The sequence below is a fragment of the Schistocerca serialis genome, chromosome 2, assembly GCF_023864345.2.
Source record: "Schistocerca serialis cubense isolate TAMUIC-IGC-003099 chromosome 2, iqSchSeri2.2, whole genome shotgun sequence".
NCBI lineage: Eukaryota > Metazoa > Arthropoda > Insecta > Orthoptera > Acrididae > Schistocerca > Schistocerca serialis.
This window is the reverse complement of record NC_064639.1, coordinates 462,713,864-462,732,922: the sequence shown is the minus strand read 5'-3', so window position 1 is coordinate 462,732,922 and position 19,059 is coordinate 462,713,864. Positions and strand designations below refer to the sequence as shown.

The 19,059-nt window shown below is 38.7% G+C and overlaps 1 protein-coding gene across 2 annotated transcripts in view; it reads left to right on the top strand.

The window, feature by feature from the left end:
• The window catches only part of LOC126457365 (intraflagellar transport protein 80 homolog), a 461,822-nt gene that overhangs the window by 390,137 nt on the left and 52,626 nt on the right, over positions 1-19,059 (top strand). For both annotated transcript variants that reach the window (XM_050093607.1, XM_050093608.1), the window contains exon 15: positions 13,333-13,456. In XM_050093607.1, coding sequence (XP_049949564.1) covers positions 13,333-13,456 — 124 coding nt within the window. The remainder of the gene's footprint in view (positions 1-13,332; positions 13,457-19,059) is intronic.

Below are 19,059 nucleotides of genomic sequence, written 5' to 3'. Positions count from 1 at the left end.
TTAACCTCGTAGAGTGGGGTGGATACTAGGATGCCTATGTGTTTGGATATTAGTGTTGCATAGTGGCTTCTGTTAATTAAAGAGACACCAAATGCATGTGGATGAGCTTTCTTGTCTTGGAAAGAATGTTTCAAGTACTGTACCCTCTGTCCTCTGTTATCGGAGTAACCAGACAAATTTTACAAATATATGAGATGACTGAAGAAACTTTATGTTACATATTTGAGATAATTCATTGTGACATTGAAAAGCAAGTTAGAAACACTCTGTTTCACAGTATTCATTTAAAGTTGTGCAGACGTACATCAGTTAACATTCAATGACTGTCATTTAGCACTCGAGTGAAAGACAAGCTTAAAGTGTAGCATAAGATACTCAGAAAACCTAAAGCACTTGAAAGTGAAAATATAGTCCATACACCACATTTGTAACTTAATTATTACCCTACAGGTATAAAATGCCAGTAAACACTAGTAATAATTTGTAGACAACTAATGACAACCTACGCCTAAAAAGATCCTGTACCGTAGCTATAAGCATATAAGATATGCCACCCTTTACACATGAATAAATTATTTTTGAGGTTATAATCTATGCCTAAAATTTCCAGTAAAGATTTTGCCTGTTCGAGATTTCAAATAAATCTGTGATTTCAGTCCATATGTTCCGAACTATATCCTGATTATAATATTTTCATCCTCAGACTGTCACAAATTCACTCTTTCTTCAACTAAACTTATCAGTTCCTCTCATTCCATATTTCATGAAATGATTTTAATTTCATCAATTGTCATCTGAAGTCTGTACATTCAGGTGATAAGATCAGCAGCAGTGTGACTGCACACGTAGTCACTTAATGATTTGAAAAAATTTGCCATCACTGGCCTGTGTCGGGCATCACAAGAATCGACCAATATTGGAACCACTGTGACCACGGCCTTATGCAATCTGCTGTTGTTCATGATGTCATGCCTAGTGGCAACAGAACTTTTTCACTCATATTTTCTCCCATATTCCTTATGGAGCAGGGGTGAAAAGCATTTAATGATTAACCTGTATGTGATGCTATGGTTTGATGGCCTATAGTGACACATTCGAAGTTCTGTTGTCTTCAGGCTGGCAGATGTAACTTACCTTGACAGACCTGTCATTGTTCTAATTGTTTTTCATAAGTAGGCACAGGGGTGATAAAAAACATTAATGTGATGTAGAACTTCAGTGGTACGTACGAATTATTTCAGTTCCATATCAAGTGATCTGAGTGAATGAGTAATCAGTGTTTACTAGTGCTGAGCTGGCTGTTTTCTATCATATATAAGTATCCTTAAAAGCTTCCTCGTGGTGTTAAAAAAAATCACTGAAAACATTTGTAGCTGACTCTGGTCAGAACTGCAGTGCATGTAAAGTACTCAAAGAAAGTGTAAAATACTGGTGTAATGATGTACAGATGTTTCACTTAAGTGTGTAGGTCTTGGCTCATTCATAAATCAAGATACAGTGAAGCATTGATCAATCCATATGTGTTGCAGCTTATTTGTTGTTAACAGTGTGATTACAGTGTAATGGTGTGATTTATGTGCTTGGGTAGCTTCAGCATTTTGTTACATATCAATTAACTGAGAATGAATGTTAGACTGAAATGTAACTCAATATCAAATTTGTAAGTTGAATGTTGGATCCTCCTGTAGGAAGGCTGACTTGTTAAAATTCAGCAGATATTCTCCAAAAACGTTCAAGGTGTAGCATAAGAAGCAGTTTCTGATCAATTCTCTGACAGAGAGCAATTTGTAGTCCTTGAATGTATTTAATGTTCAGACTTGACTTGCAATTATGTATTCCTGAATGGTGGTTACCAGTAAGCATTTGAGAGACCTTTTATGAAATCTTACGTCTGCTTCTAGTGCCAATAATATCATATAAACTAAATACTTCCTAAATGCCTCACAGAGGTCTTTTGTCGTACATGACTTATGAATGCAATGACCCTTGTAATTACGTAGTCTTTTCTGTGTGAGGTATCCTCGTCCATGACCATAACCAATTGGTTGGCAGATACTAGTCTGCATAACGTAGTGATTGCTGTTTCAAATGCTCAGTTGTACTTCCATGTTTTTCTGCAATTGGCATGATTTGTCATGAGTGCAAAAGCAGTTACTATGACTTCCATTAACATTTATACTCATTTCCTATGGTTAGTTACAAAATTATTTCTCTCTGTTCTGGCTGCTAATTATGGAAACTATGTCTTATAACATGACACAAGTACAAACATGTATGATCACAAACATGAAAAGCACAAGCAAATTCTCACTGTGTGCAGGGGACAGCAATGCATCTCCTTGGCTATTGTATTCATCCTCTGAGTACATTGCATAAACAAAACATCCATTAATCTTCATTCAGTAATAACATTGATGTTTTTGCTCACCGACAGAATGTATTTAGTCCCAGGAGCATAAGGGTGCTTATTCCTAAAGGCATATTGGGGACAGGCTGGCATCAGCTGGTCCTTCTTTTTCTTTTGCTTCACCATTGCAGCATTTTTACATGCCATAGTTGCTTTAGAAGGAGAGGCAAGTAGAACTAATTGAAATGGTGTAGCTGGTCCATGATATGGTTTTTGTCAATCAAAATGTACTATGATAGTATGATCAGAATAACTGTATTTCAGCTTTTACTGGAGAATTTATCCATAAGAGTGGATAAGGACCCTCATAACAAGGAGCAAACTTCTTGGTTCACCCTTACTTCACCATGGGATTTTGAAGCATACTGAATTGCTGGGCTTGTACTGAGGAAGTGTAGTGCTTTTGTTGTTGTGTTCCAACTGTTTTATGTGGTTTTGGAATTACTGTATTTAACCTATTCCAAAAGGCTCTGAGACTGCGAGTTAGCCTTTTCAGTTCACCTACATTGATGCCAGGAGACAATTTGTCAATTTCAAAAGGTGAATTCATGGGTCTTCCACAAACAGCTTCGTATGGATAGTATCCTGTGGCCTCATGGACACAGCTGTTGTACACAGAAGCGACAAATCTTACATATCTGTCCCACTCTAAGTGTGTTTTCAATACATAATACAATAACATTCACACAGTAGTTTTGTGCACACACTGAGTCACCTGTTGGATTTAGGATGAAAGGGCATAGTTTACAAGTTTTTGATTTGTAACTTTTGCAGATTTGTGTAAACAGTGCTGACATAAAATTTGAGCATTAGTCAGTGAGTGTTGCATCATGACTTCCCAATGGCAACACCAAGTGATCGACAAAGCTGCAAGCAACAGTTTCAGCAGTCATATCTGCAAGTGGGATCAAAATTAAGTACCTTGGAAAGTGCTCAGTAATTGACAATATATATTTATTATTCTTGGTGCTTTGTGGGAATGGGCTGCAGATATCTAAGGCCACAATTTGAAATGGTTTCAATGCTTCTGGTAATGTTTGTAAATGAAGTTTAGTCCTTGGTGGAGGTGCTATTTGCACACAAGGCAGACAATTTAATATATATTCCTGAATGTCAGTTTATCGACCTCTTCACCATTAATTTGAGGCTATTCTTGCATTTTTGTCTTGTCACCCATTATGGCAGGCCTGTAAATTGTAAAGACACAGTGCAATTATTTGTTGTTGCAGTTCTTTAGGTATTCCTACTCTGTTACCCAATGGTGTCTTGCGATATAGTATACTGTCTTTTGTAACAAAATCAGAGAGTGATGCATACCAGTGAAATTCTACATCTCTCTCTTGTGATTCTTGCAATTCTTCTATGGTAACACCATCTATTTGTGCAAGTCTAATTTTCCTGCTAAGCGTATCAGCATTTCAGTGCAAACAGCTGGGTGTATGCTGAACTGTGTAATCATACTCAGATAATTTCAATGCCCACCTTACCAACTAACTGCTGGGTTCCTTTAAACTCAGCATCCACACTAGTGTGGCATGGTGGAGGGGCAGACTACCTTTACCTCACACTCTTTTTTTGGACTGATTCCACATATGAATAACTCAACTGCTCTCACTTCAGCTTCTTCAACTAACACTTCGTTACATGTATTGCCCCTTCCTAGGGTGTATGTGCGACAACATACTGCCCAAATCTGTATGCATATGTTTCAAAGTCCTCCCCGTTTTTCTGTCTAAGAGTGGACACCCGATCACGGTAACAGCTACACCCACACTTGTCTGAGTAGCACTAATAGCTAACCCCACACTTGTCAGAGTAGTGCTCTGCCAACCTCTTTACCAAGAATTCAAAAGTGAGTGCTTCCCGCAACGTGTCTACTGATTTAACGTAAGTTTGTGCACTAGCCAAAAGCTTCAGCTTGGTGACATTTAACAAAAATGTCCTGGCCGTGTGCATGTATGTCCCACGTACCTTATGTCTTGCAAAAATGTTGTTACATTTTCGCCTGGCTTACCAGCGAGAGAAGATACTAAAGTTACGGCTGGAAGCATACTGGCTTTATCTGGTACTAGTTTCTCTGGTTCAACTTCAGGGGCTCTTGAAGGGCCCCGAGTTGCTGCATTGTTGGTAGCTCTGGCTTCACATTCATGAGTTATCATATTAGGCCATTCTGTAGCTCAATTTTTTCAAGTGACAGAGTGCTTATCTACTGTTGCAGTAAAGTAATGCTATCAGACTCATTTGGAGCTGTAGTTGCAGCATTGGGAGCCAATTCAGTCCTCCCCACTGGTTGACAAGGCATGGCTATAAAACTGGGACTGAGACCAAACAGATGTACAAAAAAAGAGGTCTCACTATTCTAGATGATGGAGAGATCTCTTAGCAGAAGTTTGCTGGAGTTGTTAACTAGCAGACTGCATTGCTGTGACACATCGTTTGTAGGTAGCATCTGCACCAGTTGCAGCGGAGGCAGCAGTGGTGACCTCAGCAGCGACATGGTGGTGTCAGTGGTGGTGGAGGCAGCAGCACTGGAGGAGATGGTGGCAGGAGCAGTGGTGGTGCGCTGCATCTGTCAAAGTGATGTGGCCCCCGGCAGTGCAGCAACTGCCAGTGTCTCACCTCTGCATGGCTTGGGTGGCAATGATGTGTGGCTGATGGTGTGCTTTGCAGCATTACTTAGCCATCCCAGCTGACTGCTGTGGCAGGTGTGCTTGTCATGAAAACTTACGTGCGAGAACATCAGGCACACATCTCATGCAGGCGTACATGTAACCTGCGGCAAGGTACTGCCCAGCATGAGTGTGCCTACCAGCTCATTTGAGTGAAGAGGAAAAGGTTGGGTGGACATAACGATGGTGATCCCACTTCTAGACACCACTTGTACGTGTCAGGATGGGTTAAGGAATGTAAGTGGGCATCAAGGACTGATCCTGTTCACTTTAGCATAAGGAATGAAACAGGGAGTTTCTAAAAATGGAGATTTATTCTCCTTTTCCTATTCTATGGGGTACATTTGGTCTACCATCTGCTGTGACCACTGAGGGAACTGCGCATAGTGGCAGAGAGCATTTCGCCCTCAATGGGAGGAGCAGGCAGATACGTCCATAGGGTAGGATGGCTGATAGAGAAGAGAGTGATCTGCTGCTGCAGCCACTGTCTTCCTGGTCAGCCTGCACACTCCACATGACCAATCTCTAAACTCCCATTGGTTGACTTCGAACTTTCCGAAGGCATTACTTACCAAGCAGCCCCGTGGATAGTATCACTAGCTCAATGGAACAGAGTATGGGGTCCATCCCCGTTGCTGCGGAGCTGCTTGTGTAACCTACATCTCACCATCGAGGTGCAGTGATAATTACAAGAAAGAATTGCAAAATTTGAAAAAGAAAATAATGCTCTTTTCTACTCTTAACACCATTTTGGGCTGTGCAATTCATTGACTTCCTCATTTGTTGCATTACACCATTTTTGACCTTTTATAGATGCTGAGCATCATCTTCCCAGATTTGTGCAATAAACTATTTAATTACTTGTTACAACATTACTCCAAGCTTATTTTGGCATTTGTTTATTTGTTCCCCTAACAGGACTGGGAGAAACTTTTATTATATTATGAGCAAGCGTTCTATTAGAAGGGGGTGGTGGTTTGCTCCACTGATTTCCATCATGTCTGGTAAAGGAGTTTGCAGACTGGGGTGGACTTGCTATATTATTTGCATATTCAGGTTAGGTTGTGCTTGGTATATTATTTTTATTTGCAAGTTGGGATGCATTTGCTTATAGTGTTTGAATTTGCAGGCTACACTATATTAGCAGGCCAGGCTATCATGGTAATCCTACGTCATTTACATCCTAAGATTCGCCACTACTTTCTTCAGATTCTGAGCTGCACAATATAGATCTATATGCAGGATCAATTTCATCTTCAGAAGCAATACTAGTTTCACATTTGTCCAACCATCAGAAATAATCATTGATGCTTATGAATCATCTACATTTATAGTATAAGCAGGTTCTCTTTTTTGAGTAGTTCTAGATGATTCCATACTGTAATGAACATTCCTTGTGTAAAAAAAGTCTAAATAGTTACTCTGTCAGAGGAAGAGAGAAAAAAGAAAAATAGAGAGAGTAACAAACATAATTACTTTCATCAGCTATGAGAGTAACAACTTTCACTTCTGAGGTCAACTTCAACAATGACCATGAATTCTATTATTGTTGTTGCTAGAGTTTAGCAATTGAAGCAATTGCCAGTATAAGAATATAACAGGTACCAAGTATATATGATTTTAATATGATTAAATGAATGATTAATTCACTCTCAGGCCTGAAAGGACCCCATCGTATACACAAGGTTAACAGTGCCGATCACAACGAAGCCATAGGGGTGGGTGAGGGTGGAAACAGGGTGACATGTGAAGCATAAGAGCGGAATGCCTGAAACAGTTTCAACCAAACTTAGCACACACATCACTTACTGTCACAATAAAGACTGGGGGTGAGACTTGCTTTGCACTCCTGTATGGGAGGCGAGAATAGGGAGGAGGTAAAGTGAGAACTATCATAATGGGTGACATTAATGTCACATCCAAAGACCTTCAGGGTTGTTTGTGTTGATTGTGTTGATTGGTGATAGCCTCAGTGGTATCTTATACCCATTGGTGAAGTGGGTGACATGCTGGCCTGCTATTAGACAGTAAAATTAACTTCAAAAGCAAACTGAAATCATATCTGCTCAACAACCCCCTCTATTCCATAGAAGAAATTCTGGGATGGTACAGTTATGTGTGTTAATATATATTAGAGAGAGAGAGAGAGAGTGAAAATTATAATAGTAAACTAATTGATATGTTCCACATCACTGTTATTATGATCCATGGAACATGAAAATAACTAACTTACATATTTTGTTAATTTTTCCCTAATTTGCAAACTCTGTTGCATGTGTTTTATTCTTTAGAGTTCACATATTTTGTCAATGCTGTTTCTTTAAAGTGAGCAAGCACAGCCTCACACAGTGACACTAACAGAAGAAAGTATGTTTTTGTTTCTTCCAAGCACCTCCAAAATTAAAACCAGTTTGCAAAAGCAATGAACAATAAACTCTGTAATACAACTGAATATGGAAATTATTGATTATCTGATGGGCAGTTTGTACAAATATACAATGTGTTATAAAAAAGTGTATTGCAGTTCTACAGGAAATAGGTTGAGTCAAAACTAGAGAAAAATTTGCGCTATAAACACACATCCAAAAGAAACTACTTGTTGAAATATGGGCCATTTTATACTTGTGCCATGTGAGTTCACTACTCAGTGGTGTTAGCTGTCTACATGTTGATCTTCATTGCTCTTTTCTCATAGGTTATTTGTCTCTGTACTTATTTCTCTGATTGTGATGCTGTTGACAGATATAGTGCTTATAATCACCTACACCATCAACTTTGTATATATTACTATAGTGTTGTCCTAACACCAGTGATCACCAGTGATTCTGTAGAGTATGACCAACATAAACAGTGGAATGGAGTACTATTATTCCACGCAGGAAGTGGCAGACATAATATTATGTGATTGATTGACTTCTTTATTAATCCATGAAACAATTTACATTAGACAGATTTCACCAATTAAAACATAGACAAATTAACAGCTTAAAATTAATTTATTGGACTGTAATTGACACTAAAATTTATTTTAATATATAATTATATTTATTTTTTACTCTTATATTATTTGTACATATATTATAATGCAGAACTTCTTAAATCAAGTAACCTGTTTTAATTCAGGTAGTCCATTACTATATAAAAACTTTTAATTTGCAAATATCAACCAATAGAATATCCAGGATGGAATGTAACAACAGGTGACAATAGGTGAGGACACTGTATCCACATTCATCCAGAACCTCAGCAACTTCTCCCCTGTTTGCTTCACTTGGTCCTACTCAACCCAAAAAGCCGCCTCCTTAGATGTTGACCTCCATCTCAAAGATGGCTACGTCAGTACCTCCGTCCATATCAAACCTACTAACCACCAGCAATGCCTCCATTTCAACAGCTCCCACCCATTCCATACCAAGAAGTCCCTTCCATACAGCCTAGCCACCCGTGGTCATCTCATCTGCAGTCATGAGCAGTCCCTCTTGAAACATACCAAGGGTCACACTGAAGCCTTCACTGATCGTAATTATCCCTCCATCTTTGTACAAAAACAAATCTCCCGTGCCTTATCTTTCCAGTCTCCCACCACCTGCCAAAGTCCCACCGTCTAGCCACAGAGGAGCATTTCCCTTGTAACTCAGTACCACCCAGGACTGGAGCAACCAAATTACATTCTCCACCAAGATTTCGAATACCTCTCGTTGTGCCCTGAAATGAGAAATGTCCTGCCCATTATCCTTCCCACCCCTCCCACAGCGGTATTCCGCTGTCCACTGAACCTACACAATATACTCATCCATCCTTACACAACCCCTGTTCCCAGTCCCTTACCTCATACCTCACACCCCTTTAATAGACCTAGATGCAAGACCTGTCCCATACATCCTCCCACCACCACCTACTCCAGTCTGGTCACTAACATCACCTGTACCATCAAAGGCAAGGCTACCTGTGAAACCAGTCATGTGGTCTACAAGCTAATTTAGAACCACTGTGCTGCATTCTATATAGGCATGACAACCAACAAGCTGTCTGCCCACATGAATGGCCACCGACAAACTGTGGCCAAGAAACAAGTGGACCACCCTGGTGCTGAATACGCTGTCAAACATGATATCCTTCATTTCAATGACTGCTTCACAGCCTATGCCATATGAATTCTTCCTACCAACACCAGCTTTCCTGAATTGCACAGGTGGGAACTTTCCCTCTAATTCATCCTACGTTTCCGTCCTGTTCCCATTCCAGCACTAAACAGCGATCATTCCACCAACACACCCAGTCTTTTTATTTCTTTCCTTTTCTGCTACTACCTGTTCCCTGCAGGCTAGAGCCTGCAGCACTTTGCTGTCTGCCACCCCCACCATATTATCCCTCCCCTCCCTGCTCCAGCCTCCTCCTTACCCCCACCCAATCGCCACTCCCATCATGCATTGGTGCTGTTGCTCGCACTGTAGTTTCAGTTGCCTGGGACTGCCGTCATGTGTGTGAGTTGTATTTGCGTGTGTGTGTGTGTGTGTGTGTGTGTGTGTGTGTGTGTGTGTGTGTGTGTGTGTGTGTGCGCGCCCGTGCGTATGTCCATCTATTGTTGACAAAGGCCTTAATGGCCAAAAGCTATAATTGTGAGAGTCTTTTTGTTGTGCCTATCTGTGACTCAGCGTCTTTACTATATAGCAATATTGTTAATTTGTAAATAGTTCCTTAGTTTTGTTTTGAAAGAGCATATTGTATCTATGTCTTTTATATGTTGTGGTAATTTAGTATATAATTTGATAGCATTGGACAATAAACTCTGCTGAGTTTCAGCCTTATTTTCGTCTGTCTGGATGCAAATTGTAACTGTGTCTAATTTCATTATCATGTACTAAACAGTTTTTATGTAGAAGTTCATAGTACTTGTTTTGGATGTATCAAGTGTGACTTTATTGTTCATTCCTCACATACATACACTGCCAGTGTTTCGTCAGCTTTCTCTCTTAGTACTTCTGATGACTTGCCAGTGATCAGTACATTACAATAATCTGCAAATAGTATTGGCTACCCCTGCTTGATACTTTGTGAGAAATCATTAATGTAAATTAGGAACACCACTGGATCTAGCACTGTATCCTGTGGCATGCTTGTATTTATATATATAGGGTCAGAATAGTGTGTTTCAATATAGTTAGAGCTACTTGATTTAAGTTTAATTTCACTCAACTGTATTTGATTTTCTATGACTGGAACCACTTGCTACCACCTCCTCCCCTATTTTCAGTTTATCTAGCTTAACATTATTTTGTGATACACTGTGTTGGTTGTTTTAATTACATCAAAGAATATACCTGCTTTTATTTTTCGTGGTTTAGTGAACAGTATTAATCAACTGGTACATGTTACAAGTGCCAAATTACATCCTCAGTACCACATTTCTTCTGATAAATGTTCACAAGGTCATCTGAGGAGACATGGGGTCATTTACTACAAGGACAAGGAGTCATGATGGACTTTGCATAGTTTGCCACATTGTAGTTGTAGGAGCAAGTCTTAAGACAAGGGGAAGGTAATCCATGAAAAAAGTGCCTAAAGTATTGAAGCTGTTAAAATGATAAACCACAGCCTTGCTTGGTCAGTTCTGCCAAATGTGTTGACTGACATGGAGCGGGACGATAAATTACCATAATAGCCACATCCGGAAAAATGTGAATCCTCGAGCAATCGAGGAATCAAGGCATCCAAATCACTCTAATGTGTGGACAGAAATTGACCATGACAGACTCAAAAGGCCATACAGGTTCCCAGAAAAACTTAAACGGTGGAGCTTATGACCAGTTTCAGTGCAACAAATTACCCAGGCCATTAGAGTATGTTACCCTTGCAGAAAGATGTGAGATGTGGTTTATCTGTAAGGGTTACTACCACACTTTCTGTACATCAGTATGAAACACATGCATTTAATGAGCAATGGATTGGTCAAGGTGCTCCAATAGCAGGGCCTCCTTGTTCACCTAACTTGATCCCTTACGTCAGTTGTGTTCACTGATCTGCTAGTGTAAGCTGGCTTGTGCTCCTCACGCCTCATCAATGAGCAATGAGCCATCTCAGTGCAAGTAATGAAGGAAAAGGGGAAGAGGAGGGAGGAGGCACTGGAACCAGCCAGCTCAGCATGAGAATTTATTGTCAATGAATCTACTCTTCAGCAGCTAAAAGCTCTACAGAGATGTACCGTGTCATGGTGGCTAATTAATGCCTTTTGTGGCAAATTTCTTTCCTAAAAATGTTGCATTGATGAGAAATGTCCATGAACTGAAATTTACATTTCTTTTAATTAATTAGACGAGGAACACGAGGCAGCTAAGTATGAAATATGGTATTTGTTACAACTGATGCAGCCTTATGGTAAATGTCGTTCTCAGATGTAGTTTGAATTGACATCAACATGTATTTTGTGACTCTTTTATTCATACGTTAAACATAGAAAAATGGCATTTCAATTACTACTACTTATTTTGGTTTTCATTAAAGCAATAGTCATCAGTTTCTACTCACTACTAATTTGAAGACAAGTTTTTAAATTGGAATCAGTCAGTGCTCTTCTGTGGGTAGATTTCATCCTTTATCATTGCAGAAAGAAGTTTGTCACACAAGTTATGTAGGTCCAGATCTTGATGTAATCATAACTGCAAACTTGTGAAGCTGTGGGAATTTATGTTGAAGAAAATTTTTGTGCGAGTTTACAAGATTTATTTTGTTATGGAACTTATCATTCAACTGTGTGTGACACTGCAGGTCTATAAGCGGCGTCTGTTGCTTGGGATCCTATACTGATGTTATAAGCTGATACAGGAGTGTCTGACCTTTGCTTTGAAGTTTCCAACATGGCCATAATGTTGCTTTTCATCTATTTTAAAAGAGCCACTCTGTGCTTTAAAGCACTGAACCATTAAGTTTATATGCTTGGGTGTAAAACTATGGTGAACTTAACATGTTGCCATTCCTCTGAAGACAGTGCACTGTTTGCATTTCTCCTGCACTACATAATGATGTCTGACAGCCATGTTTACCATGAGAACTCACTACTCAAGCAGCAAGCACACATGAGCACCCTTGCCCATCTAACAGGCCTTCCTTAGATTTCTGGTTATGGAGACATTTAAGACACTGCTGTATACCAGATCCATCAACAATGGGCACAATTTATGAGAGTGTGCATCTCATTAATATGACCAAAATTGAGGTCAGCCAGTGTGTTCCCATGAGTTTGTAATCATTTAGTGTATGTATGAGACAGAGTGATAAACACATTGAGCATCTCATGTAGTGTCAAAAAACAGATTGTTAACATAGGGCAAATGATACATACCTCAACAAGCATTTCATTACAGACAAATGTTAAGGAAACTCTTTCTTCTAGCTTTGGTCAGTATTCTTTCTTGTGAAGTTTGGAAGACCTTTTTTGAACATTTTGTGTATTGCTACCTCATATAAATGTGGTCACATAAAAAACAATCATTAAAGATGTAAATCATTTGATAATGGAAACATTCATAATGCAATTCATTTATGTTCTTAGCAACTCTCGCTATCGCCATGTGTGATCATTTGAGAAAACTATCATAATAGTGTTAGAAACAGTGTTAAAATATTACTATCAACAGAATTTTTAATGGCAGCACCACATATCCAGTATTCCCCTTAATTTGTGCATTACAGTGTACATTCCCACTAATCAACTTTAAAAATGAAAAACTGTTAGTTTATGGGAATTTACAGACACACTTTTATCTGTGGTACTGTAGGCCCTAATATTTCTCTCAGTTTTTTTCTTGTGTTTATGTCAGAGCATTTAAATTGCAGTTGAATAGTGGCCGGGTTTCTGTACGACTTTCATTTTAACTGTGCCATAACAATGCAGAATTTAAGAGTTTATTTTGTGATCATGTTGAAGTGTGTAAGCACTCTTTCCTTCTACTCTGTCCACACATAATGTCTTTTCTTTGTAACTGTTTGCTTATTCATACTGTATTAACACACTACGAGGCTCTCTTTCACATGTAGAATGATCAAAATAACAAACTGGAAAGTGATACCAATCTTCTGTGTTATCGCTTTTGTTATTATTTTCCTCCTGCTCCTTTGCATACATTGTGTGAATATGAACAATGATCACAGATTATAATGATGATCAAAATTTTATACTGCTTGATTTTCAATAGTTTACTCACTAAGACATGTCTTTGATGTGTTTTGTTTGTTTACATGTTATTTCTTTGTTTTCAGAGCAATGGAACTGGCTATAAAGCATAAAACACACATTGATACTGTGTTATACCACCGTCAAAAATACTTAAATGACTTTTCTAAAACTGAAACACTAGAAATGTTCCTGCAGTTGCATAATGAGGTATGATGCACTTAATGATAGAATAATCTGTGTCTTTTGTGTGCCTTATTTTTTTCCCATGGATTTTAATTGTTTGTAATTCTGATGACATTGTCCTTTTTCATATTCATAAATTAAAATAGTATTCTGCCATTTGGATTGTACTATTTTTCAGCTTCTCTAGTGGGAAACTCATTGGGCATAGTTGTTGCAGTGTTTTTCAACTCATTGTGAGATATGACAGTCCGAACAGTGTCAATATTTTCTGGAGCTGATGCGTTGTCCAAAATCCAGACCCTTTTTTTTTTTTTTTTGGCTGTTCTCACTGTCAGTTTGTTGTAAGTTGGCTCTGAATTATATCAGGGAAACACCGTGTCATTTTACCAGGCATAGAAAGGAATTGAATTTTATCTTTATTTTTCATGGTTTCCCCAAATCACTTGGTACAATTGTCAGAATGATTCTGTTGTGGTTGGCAGGAGAGCCAATACTGTGTTACTAGAGGAAGCCGAAAGGCACGTGTTATAGCTCACGCAGGCTGGCGAGAGGTCTGGAACAGGACAAAGAAATTAGAACTTAGAAAAATGGACGTAGATGGTGGAATACTTAACTTTAATCCGTTAATGAAGAACGTCGGTCTTGACGGTACATTATTACAGTATCAATAGTAACTGGTACTGGTGCCTTGCTAGGTCGTAGCAAATGATGTAGCTGAAGACTATGCTAACTATCGTCTCGGCAAATGAGAGCGTATTTTGTCAGTGAACCATCGCTAGCAAAGTCGGTTGTACAACTGGGGCGAGTGCTAGGAAGTCTCTCTAGACCTGCCATGTGGCGGCGCTCGGTCTGCAATCACTGATAGTGGCGACACGCGGGTCCGACGTATACTAACGGACCACGGCCGATTTAAAGGCTACCACCTAGCAAGTGTGGTGTCTGGCGGTGACACCACAGATTCCTTCAAGAAGACCATAGTCAATTTATTCTTTTAACCTTATTCACATGGCCAAATGTTTAGTCTCCAAGGGTCCTGTCATAAAAGGGACATTAAACAACTAACCACCATTCTTCCTTGCATTAGACACACACACACACACACACACACACACACACACACACACACACACACACAATTTCTTTAAGGGCTTATTACATGGTGCATATCTGCACTCATGGTTTCATTTTTCCGTGTTTAAGTAGCTGCCAAGTGAACCTCACTAGATTTACTCAATACAACAGTACACAGTTATGTGTTGATGAAATTTATGGATGGTATGAGTAATTAACAAAGAATTAAGTATATGTTGTTCTGTCTTCATTGCACCAGATCATCTTTTATCAATATTCATTGCTTATTCATCTTCTTCATCAATATATTCATATGCATGATTATTCTGCAGTTCACGCTAAGGTGTTTGGCAGCGTGTTCAGAAAACTACTTGCAGACTGTTCCAGTCTTGAGTAATGTGTGGGAAAAATGAACACAGAAAACTTTTCATATAAACCTTGATTTTTCTTATGTTACTGGTGATCATTTCTTCATGTGTAAGTGAGAGTGGCATTTGGAGGAGAAAGTTGCTAACTGAAATTTCATGAAAACATCTCATCTTTGTTTTAATGATTGTCCTCCTCACTCTCTTATTGTTTTCATGGCACACTCTCCACAGATTCATGATAGTACAAAGTGAGCTGCCCCTCTTAAAATTTTTCAAAGTCTTCTGTCAATCCCATCTAGAAAGGATCGCATTCCATGCAACAACACTCCAGAAGAGGATGGAGAAGCATAGTGTTGGCAATCTCTTTAGTAGATCTGTTGTACCTTTTAAACTTTCTGTCAATAGAACACAATCTTTGATCCACCTTCCCCACAACATTTATTAATTGATGTTTCCAATTTATTGGTAGGTAACCTGCAACCTTTAAACTTGTGTTATTTATTGAGTAACCTGAGTTTAATAGAAGTTTTTTCATATTCATTAGAGGACTTCACACTTTTTATTGTTTAGAGCCATAATCACTTTTTGCACCATTTAGATATTTTGTTAAAATCAGTTTGCAGTTCATTTTTATCTTCTGATGACTTGACTAGATAGTAAACAGCAGTATCATCTGCAATGTAAGAGGGCTACTCAGACTCTCCTGAATCACTAACATGGATTCAGAATAGGAGAGGGCCTGTAACACCTCCCTTAGGTACACTTCAGTTTCACTAGATGGTGTCCTGTCAGTTACCATGAACTGTTACCTTTCTGACAGGAACTCACAAATCCAGCGACACAACTGAGAGATAGTCCATATGCATGGAATTTGAGTAGAAGCCACTTGTGAGAAACAATGTCAAAATCCTCCTGGAAATCTAGAGGCATGAAACCAGCTTGAGAACTGCTGCCAGTAGTACCCATTACTGCATATGAATAATGAGCCAGTTGTGATCCAAAAGGAGGATATTTTCTGAATCTGTGGTGGTTAGATATAAATAGATAATTATCTTCAAGATGTTTCCTAATGTTGGAACACAGTATACAGTCCAAAACACCGCTACAAATGAATGTCAGTGATAGGGTTCTACAATTCAGCAGATCCTTCTATTTCCTTTCTTATGTATTGGTGTGATTCAGTTTCTGTAATATTTACTGCATTTCCTTTGCTAAATCAATTTCTGATAACTGTGTTTAGCAACTCTCCATTAGTAGTGTTTTCACTGATAACATTGCCATTGCACACTGAAAGTTCTTTATTGTGTTTTGCTGCTGCTATTCTTTACACACAACCAAAATTCTTTGGAATTTCTGTCAGGTTTCAAGACAGAGTTTCATTGTAGAAATTATTAAAAGTATCCATGCTAAGTTTTTGAACATCTGAAAACTGTTGCCAGTCTTCAAGATATTGCATCCTTTTAAATCTGGCACTTTTTAAAATTAATTCTGCAAAAGTGTCCTAACCTGTTTTATATACTGTCAGGGATCTGTTTTGTCTCTTATTAATGTACATGGTACAAAACTCTCAATCCTCATCAACACTTTTTTTTTTATTTATTTATTTTTTTTTCCCCCAAGCCCCACTTGACCAAAGCTTATCCAAGTTAGTAGAGGAGGAATGGAGATGGTCATTTAGGAATTTATGGTATTCAGACTCGCTACAACAACCTTTTAGAGGAGGAGGAGACTAGTGTCTAACGTCCCATCGACAGTGAGGTCATTAAAGATGGAGCATAAAACTTGGATTACAGAAGGATGAGGAATGAGATCAACCATGCTCTTTCAAAGGAACCATCCCAGCATCTGCTTGAAGCAATTTAGGGAAATCACAGGAAACATAAATCAGGATGGCCGGACATGAGTTTGAACCATTGCCCTCCTTAAAAGGTTCCATCACATGCCTTATATTGGAGCTCTCCAATACCAGTAATCCCACCCTTTATGAATGACTGGAGCTTTTGGGCTAAGAGGCTTCCTCTGAAACTCACACAGCTACATTATCCAGGCTATCTACATTGTACCAGTGCTGCAGTGCCTCTGGCTTAGTGGCTGTGTTGGGTGGAATGGGTGAGAGGAAAAAGGAGGTGAGAAGGGAGGTGGGGGAGGGAGGGAAGGAGGTAGGGAGGAGTAGGAGATGAGCAGGAGCAGAGTGAGGTAAAGGAAAGGATGGCTGAGGACTGGGAAGAGATAAAGCAAATTCCACACTGTGGCCCATAGAATGCAATATTGGTTTCCTTTTGATGATTAAATCCTCCTGAGTAGTCCTCATTCAAATATCCAAAATGCCCCCCAGAGTAATCTTCACCCAAATATCCAAATTGGGGGTGGGAGTGGGGGTATTTTACCTCCAGAAAATTGTGCCGAAGAGTATATCAACATCATTGAAGCATACAGAACAGATGCATGTTCTTAGGAAATATAATGTCTATAGTTTGCATCTGCTTTCAGCCTTGTCACAGTATCAACATATAATAACCATGTTGACTGCTTTTAATTTGGAATATTCTCTTGTTAATCCACCCCTCAAAAGTTCATCTTATGGGTTCTTATAACAACATTTTTGGCATAATTATTCTAAAGTCAGCAGAAAATGCAAGAATAATAAATTATGAAGCTATTCAGGTGTTCAGTTCACACTCCAAGGAAACTGCCCAATGTATCTTGCAAAATATGCTAACTTAAAGTTTAATTTATTCAGAACAGAGAATGGAACAGGTTTTGGAAGTGTATTTCATAAAAGGAAATACATATTAGGAACTACAAGGTGTGTTAAAAACCTCCATAAAATGAAATACAGATTTGAAACTATAAAGTCTGCTAAAAACCTGTGGCTTGCTAAGGACAAACAGAATCCTATAGGACAGAGAGACAACTCTACAATGCATTAAAATAGTCCACTAATCCTATACAGTTAAGACATCATAAGACCTGTTATAAATTTGTATTCGAAAATTTTGAGAAGTCTAAGACTGTATGCGTATTGTATGAAACTAATAACTCAAGTAATAAAGTCAAAATGATCTGGGACATTCTTAAAGGAAATAGAGCTACATTCTCCTCTAGATGGCATGAGTTGTGAAGCAGACATTGAAGCCAGTCAAGATGTGTCCTAGTCACCTCACTACCTATTCTATAAATCCTCCATTCTGCCCCCTTTTACCCCAACCCTCTCATGCATTTCATTGTGTGATGCACATAACTCCCTATGACAGTGCCATGGCAAAGCTAACTAGTTTTTCTAACAGCAACAAATATGCCATAACCAACTGAAATCAGTCTTATCCTTGATGAACAAGGCTATTTCCTTGGTAAAAACTTGTTTGGTATAGTGAGAATTAGGTATAACAGGATTTTTGTTCAGATGTGGAAAGAGTTGCTAATACAAAATTAAATTACCCAATATAATATGTGAGATGCTGAATTTGATTGAAAAAAGTAGGAAATGTAAAAATGCAGCAAATGATATGGACAGAAGGGACTAAAGACATGTACAAAATAATATTACTAAGACATGTAAAGTGGCAATGCAAAATGGCAAAATGAGAAATGCAAAGCTGTAGAAGTAAGCTTGATTGTGGGAAATTCGTTTGCCACATATAGCAGTGGGACTCATGGAGAAAAGAGAAGCAGCTGTATAAATAACAAGAGCTCTAATACCAGGCCTGTACTAAGCAAAGGCAGGAAGGCTGAAAGCTGTAAGGGCTATACAAAGCAAAATAAACTTGAAGACAATATTATGGAAAGGGAAGGGGAAATATATGAAAATAAGATGGTAGACATGATACTGCAAGAAGAATTTGACAGAGCGCTGAAAGTTTTAACTCAAACCAAGGCACCTGGAGTAGATGACATTTGCACCAAATTATTGAGATCCTTGTGAGAACTTACATGACAAAACTATTTCACCTGGTATGCAGGATAAATGAGATACATGAAATACCCTCAGAGATTTAAGAATGTAATACTCCCAGTTACAAAGAAGGCAGGTGCTGACAGATGTGAATATTATCAAACCATGTGTTCAATAAGTCATGAAGTTCTGAAGGTAGCAGGGATGAAATATGTTTGGAAACCAGACTGTAGTTCTAAGTGTTGAAAGACATAAAAGTGATACAGTAGTTGAGAAGGGAGTGTGACAGGGTTGTA